The sequence below is a fragment of the Tripterygium wilfordii genome, chromosome 17 (genome assembly GCF_013401445.1).
Source record: "Tripterygium wilfordii isolate XIE 37 chromosome 17, ASM1340144v1, whole genome shotgun sequence".
NCBI lineage: Eukaryota > Viridiplantae > Streptophyta > Magnoliopsida > Celastrales > Celastraceae > Tripterygium > Tripterygium wilfordii.
In genome coordinates this window covers 10,440,204-10,448,812 of record NC_052248.1, presented here as the reverse complement: position 1 = coordinate 10,448,812, position 8,609 = coordinate 10,440,204, and the positions used below count along the sequence as shown (strand labels likewise).

Below are 8,609 nucleotides of genomic sequence, written 5' to 3'. Positions count from 1 at the left end.
TCATCTAATCTTTGGCCAAGCCGGGAATGGCCGCAGTGATCCCGTGCACCCTCTTTTCAAATCATCAAAATCCACTCCAAGTGGAATTTTTATTCATCTTCGGCCAAGCCGGGAATGGCCCCAATGATCCCGTGCACCCTCTTTTCAAATCATCAAAACCCACTCCAAGTGGAATTTTTATTAATCTTTGGCCAAGCCGGGAATGGCTGCAGTGATCCCGTGCACCTTTTTTCTTTAAACCACTCCAAGTGGATTTTTCATCACAATCATAATGAGATTTTCGAAAACAAATTAGAGTCAAATAGGAAAACATTCAAAGGTAACCGTTTTCGGGAGTTGTGGGGTGCCTAACACCTTCCCCTTGCTCAATAGACCCCCTTGCCCATTTTTCTCGTAGACCAAAACTGATGTCCAATTGCATCCTAAAAATAAATTGGTGGCGACTTCATTGTTTTTCATGCCGGTTGCTTCAGCTGGCGACTTCACTGGGGATCATGGTTGTTGTACCAAAGGGGTCGGGCCTTGTTGTCTTGGTGTTTTCCTATTTGGTTGATCTGTTTATTTTGTTGTATAATAGTCTTTCAACATTTTGAGGAATCTAATGTGTTTGTCCATGATTGTAGATAAAATAACAGGTTTTTGGTTTCATAAAATTTGAGTAGTTAAGTGTTGTTAAGGATACAGTATGTTCCCCCGCACACACATCACTATTCACATGCACACAAATGGCTCATAAAAATCGGGTCCTACTAGTGATTAGTGAGGGTTAATCTTTGCTTTTGATGGATTTTGTCCTCACGTAAGCAAGAAAAAACATCCTCCTGGATTGACGTCCCTTCAAGATATTGGGGGATGGGTTCCACTTCCAGATATGGGGTGTGAACTAACCTGATCCAGTGGCCTCTCGCGTAGCCGCGTTATAGTTAGATATGCCACCCATATGCACATTAGATAACCCTTAGATCTAGTTCGAGACCTTCAGAAGTTTGTAGGAACCTGATTTTGTTTAGGAACAATGGGGGATTTTCCTATCCTTAACTCTATTTATTTCCCGTACATTTAAATACCCTGTACCTTTATTCCTCATTTACATACTTAATGCATACCTGTATGTATACATTCATCAAAAAACACATGTACATCTTTTATACATTCGTCATATATGTTAGCCTAGGTTATGATCATGCACAAGCATAATGGCTTATGCATGTCCATGTATACTTGTATACTCATATATGCCCATATATACTTGTACACTTGTTAATTATCCATACATGTTCATATATACTTGTTCATATATATCTGTCACGTACATTATTCATTACCTTTGCATATACAATAAATCAATTGTTTATATACTATATTTGTTGTCCTTCTTCTAAACATTATACTTATTCTTTTCAAACTCCCATGCATTCACTAGTCACATTCTTTGTAATTTGCTAGACTAAGAAATTCACCTAAAAATCACAGTCATGCATGAGCATAAATAATAAAATGAATTAATTAATAAAAATTTCTTTCATCATTTAGGTGGCATATAAAAAAGGAAAAGCACCAATTCATTCATATCACCGTCATCCTTATCGCACCAGATTACAGTTGCGAATTGCTAGGACAATGGAGAACGAACAGCAGAAAGAACTGATCCAGAATCAAAGCCAAGAAATTGCAGATTTGAAAGAACAAATGGCTATGCTGATTACTCAGATGTCACAATTTATGAAAGGAAAAGCAGTTGCTGAAAGCTCAGTACAGAAAGAAGATCCCATGCTTCAGTTTTATGAAACCACGGCAATGAATTTCTCAGGATGTGCGCCGGTATTTGGGCTAACCCGGGATGGTGGATTTCCATCACTGGATTCCCAGCAGAAAACATACGTCATGCCCGCAGATGTTAAAGAGGAGGAAGGAAAGGGTCTTACTGTAGAGCAATACAAAAAGATGAAAAAATGGATGAGTTCAATTGAAGGATTTGGGTTTGTTGGTGCTTTAAGCCCACATAAGCTATGTTTAGTGAAAGATCTGATTATTCCTCCTGATTTCAAGCTTCATGCTTTTACTCTCTTCGATGGTACTGGGATTCCTCTAGATCATCTGACCATGTATTGTCGGAGGATGCAACCATATGTTCACGATGAGAAGATATTGATTCACTTTTTCCAAGAAAGTTTGACAGGGAGTGCAACCCGGTGGTTTACAAGCTTAGATCCGTCTTCTGTTGAGACCTGGGAGGATCTGGCTAATTTGTTTCTGAAGAAGTATGAGTATAACATGGAGAAGGTCCCTACCATTTATGACCTTCAGTGTACTGTCATGAAGGAAGGAGAAAGTTTTCGGGATTGGGCCCATAGATGGAGAGACTTAGCATCCCAGATACACCCTCCGCTGGCGGAACAAGATCTGGTTAACGCATTCATTGAAGCACTTCGAGAGCCTTATACTTCAAAAATTACCGGAACGGGGTACGAAGGTTTAGAAGAAATGATTCGAGCAGGGGAACGTATTGAGAGATGCATGCAGAGAGGAAATATCAGCATTAGCGTCCCGATGCTTGAGAAACCAAAATATCATAAGGGAGGGAAGATGAAGAAGAAGGAAAACGAGGTGCACACCGTTAATTATAGTAGCAATCCCACTTATGGGTCTCCCACTTCTGATTACAGGCCACGAAGCAATGTTCCCAGGCTGTCTAGTCCATATAACCACTACCCGAACTCAAATTCCTACTTGCCACCTCAGCATTCTTATCGACCACCTCAGCCAACTTACCAACCATCTCATCAAGCTTACCAACTACCTCAGCAAAATTACCAGTTACCTTAACAAGCTTACCAACCACCCCGCCAAAATTACCAAAACTTTGAGAATAACCCCAGACCCCGAAGGCAGCTAGAACAATTCACTCTGATACCCATGACCTATGCCCAATGTTATGAGAAGTTATTGTCTAATTCAGCTATTGCACCTATCCCGAGAAGAGGACCCCAGAATCCACCTTACCCCCTTGGTATAACCTTGAGGTGACATGTGCTTATCACGGGGACTCCCCTGGACATTCAATTGAAAATTGTCTGACCTTCAAGAGGATTGTGCAAAATATGGTCAATTCTGGATGGTTGAATTTTGATGGGATCAGGAAGCCTGATGTGACCACTAATCCTCTGCCAGATCATGGCAATGGAGATGCTAATGCCGTTGAGGATTCTGGTGAGTTTAGAAGGACAATTGCAAAGGTAATTATGCCTTTGAGTTTGGTGCTGGATGCTTTGGAAAATGAGGGACTTATTAAAAGAGAGAAGCTAGACTTGACATTGAAATATGATGGCTATGATGAGTTGAAGACTTGCGAATTTCACAAAGGCATTCAAGGACATTCTCTGGAGAGTTGTTTTCAATTTCAAGCAAGGGTGCAAGATTTGATTGATAGCAAGAAAGTAGTATTTGGGGTAAAGTCAAGGTGCTCAAGTGCAGTTAATGTTATTGGGGATGAATTCTATAAGAGACCAAGGCCTGGTGGGCGGGCAAAGCCAATTGTCTTGTTGTACTTTCTAGAGGATCAATCGATTGTAAAACGTCCCCTTCCTTCAAAGCCTGCTTATGTGAGTGATAAGGTTGTTCCGTGGGTATACGAGAAAAGTGATCTTGGGGTTGCTGTGGATAATATCTCAGGAGTGAGTAGGATAACCCGAACCGGACGAGTTTACTCTCGGGAGGAGTCAGGTGACCCAGTGTCAGGAGCGGAAGCTGAAAGGAAAACGAAGGGAAAGGATGTTGTAGGAGCGGAAGAGAATTTGAAAGATTTGAAGAAAGATCAGATTGTATGTGAAGAAATTAGAAAACAGTGACTGATGGAGAAATTCAGGAGTTTCTAAAGATTATCCGTCAAAGTGAATATATGATTGTAGATCAGCTGAAAAAGACCCCGGCAAAGATATCTATCTTGGAATTAATCATGAGTTCGGAGCCACACCGTAAAGTGTCGTTAAGAATGTTGAATCAAGCCTATGTGCCAGAAAAGATACCGATAGAATCTTTTGATGGGATCGTTGGAAATGTGCTCGCAACTCACTTGTTATCATTCACTGAAGAAGAGATTCCAGATGAAGGGATGGGTTATAACAAGGCGTTGCATATTTCTACCATGTGTAGGGGTTTTGAAGTGACGAGTATTTTGATCAACAATGGATCGTCGTTGAATATCCTGCCAAAGGATACTTTTGATAGGTTGCCAATTGATAGATCATATTTGAAGCAAGTACTAGTGGTGGCTAAAGCCTTTGATGGAACCAGGAAGGAGATAATGGAGGAGATTGAGGTCCCACTAAAGATTGCAAATGTGACCTTCAATGTGCCTTTTATGGTGATGGATATATCACCTACTTACAGTTGCTTGTTAGGGAGACCGTGGATCCATACTGCTGGTGCGGTACCATCATCTTTACATCAGAATCTCAAATTTACTCACGGAGGAAGAGTTTACATTGTTAAGGGCTAGTCGGAATGGATGGTGGCTAGTGTTTCAAACTCACTCCATATTGATGCGCCCCTGCAGGGGATTGAAAGCTCATTCCAGTCCTTTGACATTGCTACTGCTAGTTTTGTGAAGGAAGAACAGCTTCTGGTGCAGCCCCGTTTATCAAAAGTGGCTAAGTTTGTCGGAAGAATTATGTTGAAGGTGGGATTCCGACTAGGAGGAGGTCTGGGCAAAGAGGAGCAGGGGATAAAGAAGCTAATAGCTGTATTAAAACAGGCTGAGCGCTGGGGGCTCGGGTATAAGCCAAGTAGAGGTGATAAGGTACATAGCCAAGCTGAGAAACAGGCAAGGAGAATTGCTCGTTTTGAGGGTCGAGAGCTGGATGTCTCGAAAAAGTCAATCCCCTGGCTTTATGACAGTTTCGTGTTTGGAGATTTCTTGGAAAAGGTCAATCCGCTCAATGCAGGGCCAATTCAAGGGAAATTGATCCTTAATCTTCCGGTTGATCAAGTTGAAAGTGGTCGAACTGGGGTAAATTTTGGAGAGCTGTGTGAGCAATTGGAAGATTTTCATGTTGCTATTATAGAGGAGGATCAGAACTTTGCTGTTAAGCCTTACTATGTCATTCCTCGGCCTCCAGGTTTTGAGCTCAACAACTGGACCAGTTTTGAATTACTAGTCTCTATCAACAGCCTTCAAGAGTAATCTCTATATGCACTATAATCTATGGTCCAGCTCACGATCACTTATTGGATTTTTGTAATGAGCATGTCTTTACTTTATCTTTTGATGAATTCGCATAGTATGGCCTTTGCATGTTCTCTTGTTTCTAATGATTTTGCTATGCTTATCATAAATAGAAATCTTTGTTCAAAATTCTCATATCTATTCCCTTCATTTCATCCATCATTTCCAAAAAAATCCAAATCTCACACATTCCATTTTAGCAGGACTGAAATTGAGGATAATGAAAAAGATTAACCGAATAAACCAGATTTTGGGACACCCATTAACAATGTTGAATCTGACTCCGACACTGAGGATGAATTTGAGATATCGCAAGAAATGTTGAGACAAGTTAACCAAGAGGAGAAGATAATTCAGCCGCATAAAGAAATAACTGAGGTTGTTAACTTGGGAACTGAAGATCAGAAAAAGGAGGTTAGGATCGGTGCAGCTTTTGAAGGAGAAGATAGAAAAAGATTGATAGGTTTGCAACATGAATACCAAGATGTTTTTGCATGGTCATATCAGGATATGTCAGGACTTGATACAGACATAGTGGTCCATAGATTGCCGTTAAAACCAGATTGTCTGCCAGTGAAGCAAAAGTTGAGGAGATTGAAGCCGGAGATGCTTTTGAAGATTAGAGATGAAGTAAAAAAGCAGTTTGATGCAGGATTTCTTGCTGTGGCAAAATACCCCGAATGGGTTGTAAAAATCGTACCAATCCCAAAGAAGGATGGTAAGGTTTAGATGTACGTGGATTACAGGGATCTTAATCGAGCAAGCCCGAAGGATGACTTTCCTTTACCGCAAATTGACATACTGGTAGACAACACTGCTAAACATTTCGCGTTCTCCTTCATTGATGGATTCTCAGGATATAATCAGATCAAGATGGCACTGGAGGATCAAGAGAAAACTGCTTTCATCACTTTATGGGGTACCCTTTGTTACAAAGTCATGCCATTTGGTCTAAAAACTGCGGGAGCTACTTATCAGCGAGCCATGATTACTCTGTTTCATGATATGATGCATAAAGAAATGGAGGTGTATGTGGATGACATGATTGCTAAGTCAAAGGAGGATGAAGATCACGTGATTAACTTGGAGAAGTTGTTCAAGAGGTTGAGAAGGCACCAACTGAAGTTGAATCCCTCAAAATGCACATTTGGGGCAACCTCAGGGAAGTTGTTGGGTTTTATTGTCAGCAGGAGAGGTATTGAAGTGGATCCAGACAAGGTGAAGGCGATCATGAAGATGCTGCCTCCTCGCACCGAGAAAGAAGTCAGAGGTTTCTTGGGGAGACTCAATTATATTGCAAGGTTCATTTCACAGTTGACAACTACGTGTGAGCCAATTTTCAAGTTACTTCAGAAAAATAACCCGTCAGAATGGAATGATGAGTGTCAAAGTGCTTTTGAGAGAATCAAACAGTATTTACAAAGTCCGCCAGTCTTGATGCCTCCAGTTGCTGGGAAGCCGCTTATTCTCTACCTGACTGTATCGGACAATTCGATGGGGTGTATGTTGGGGCAACATGATTCATCTGGGAGGATAGAGCATGCGATCTATTACTTGAGCAAGAAATTAACGAGTTGTGAAACAAACTACTCCATGTTGGAGAAAACTTGTTGTTCATTGGCATGGGCTGCGCATAGGCTCCGACAGTATATGTTGTATCACACTACTTGGTTGATCTCCATGAGGGACCCGATCAAGTACATTTTTGAAAAACCATCTCTTTCGGGAAGGATTGCAAAATGGCAGATGTTGTTATCAGAATATGACATTTTGTATGTTACCCAAAAGGCGGTGAAGGGAAGTGCAATAGCGGATTACTTAGCAGAGCAGGCAATTAATGAATCTTAGCTGATGAATCTAGGGTTCCCAGACGAAGAAATCTTGTCCTTAGAGATGGAGAGTCAGAAGGATTCGGGTAAATGGGTTATGTTGTTTGATGGTGCCTAATGGGATTGGGGCTGTGCTTATTTCCCTAGAAGGCAAAGTTACCCCGTTTACTACTAAGCTTTATTTCGAATGTACCAACAATGTGTCCGAGTATGAGGCCTGTGCCATGGGAATTCAAGTTGCTATTGATGTTGGGATTAAAAAGCTTCAGGTTTATGGTGACTCTCAATTGATGATCAGGCAATTATGTGACGAATGGGAAACCAGGGATGCCAAGTTAGTCCCGTATTATCAGCATATCAAGGAGTTGATCAAATTTTTTGACTGTGTGGAATTTGATCATATTCTAAGAGAAGAAAACCAGAAGGCAGATGCTTTGGCCACTCTGGCAGCCATGTTTAATCTGGACCCTTGAGGAGAAGTAGAGGTTATCAAGATTGAGAAGCATGAAATTCAGGCACATTGTTTGAATGTAGTAGTAGAACCTGATGGCAAGCCCTGGTATTATGATGTGAAACAGTATTTGGAGAAAGGAGAATACCCTCCAGAGACCTCAGATAATGACAAACGCACCATCCGAAGGCTCTCAAGCTCTTTTTTCTTGGATAAAAATGTGTTGTATAAGAGAAGCTCAGGATTTGTACTCCTTCGATGCGTGGATACAGATGGAGCCAAGCAGATTATGGAAGAGATTCATGAAGGGATATGTGGTACTCATTCGAGTGGATATTCAATGGCAAGAAAGATATTACGGGCAGGCTACTATTGGCTTACAATGGAAAGAGATTGTATTAGCTATGCGATCAGATGCCATAAGTGCCAGGTTTACGCTGATAAGACTCATGTCCCAGTAAACCCTCTACGGGTATTAGCAGCACCTTGGCCATTATCGATGTGGGGTATAGATGTTATTGGCCCAATTGAACCTAAAGCTTCCAACGGACACCGCTTCATTCTGGTTGCAATTGATTATTTTACAAAGTGGGTGGAAGCAAATTTTTATGCCAAAGTGACAAGTAACGTTATCACCCGATTTTTGAGAAAAGATATTGTATGTCGTTAAGGGGTTCCTGAAAGGATCATTACAGATAATGGCATGAATTTCAATAACCAGATAGTGAATGATTTATGTGAGCAGTTCAGGATCAAACATCATAATTCATCTCCGTATCGTCCCAAGATGAATGGGGTTGTTGAGGCAGCTAACAAAAATATCAAGAAGATTATTCAGAAGATGATAGAGAATTACAAAGATTGGCATAAAAAGCTTCCTTTTGCTTTATATGGTATCGGACTTCTGTGCGTACATCCACTGGTGAAAGTCCTTTTGCTTTAGTATACGGGACAGAGGCGGTTCTTCCCATTGAAGTAGAAATTCCCTCGCTAAGAGTAGTGATGGAGGCTAACTTGGAGCAGATGGAGTGGGTCCGAGTCCGGTACGAACATCTAAATTTTATTGAGGAAAGAAGATTGGGGGCACTTTGTAGAGGACAACTTT

The 8,609-nt window shown here is 41.1% G+C and overlaps 1 protein-coding gene across 1 annotated transcript; it reads left to right on the top strand.

Annotated features, from left to right (window-relative positions):
* Positions 1-2,916: 2,916 nt before the first annotated feature.
* Positions 2,917-4,498, top strand: LOC119981901. Its single transcript, XM_038825040.1, has 3 exons — positions 2,917-3,023; positions 3,140-3,821; positions 3,866-4,498. Exons 1-3 carry the CDS (start codon positions 2,917-2,919, stop codon positions 4,496-4,498), a joined length of 1,422 nt encoding a protein of 473 aa, XP_038680968.1.
* The last annotated feature ends 4,111 nt before the right edge of the window (positions 4,499-8,609 follow it).

Bases quoted from the DNA above. Each gene is read 5' to 3' on its own strand.
- LOC119981901 (XM_038825040.1), top strand. From the start codon at position 2,917: ATGACCTATGCCCAATGTTATGAGAAGTTATTGTCTAATTCAGCTATT. The intron at 3,024-3,139 runs GTGACATGTGCT...TGATGGGATCAG, and splicing joins CCCCTTGGTATAACCTTGAG to GAAGCCTGATGTGACCACTA. The intron at 3,822-3,865 runs GTATGTGAAGAA...GGAGAAATTCAG, and splicing joins ATTTGAAGAAAGATCAGATT to GAGTTTCTAAAGATTATCCG.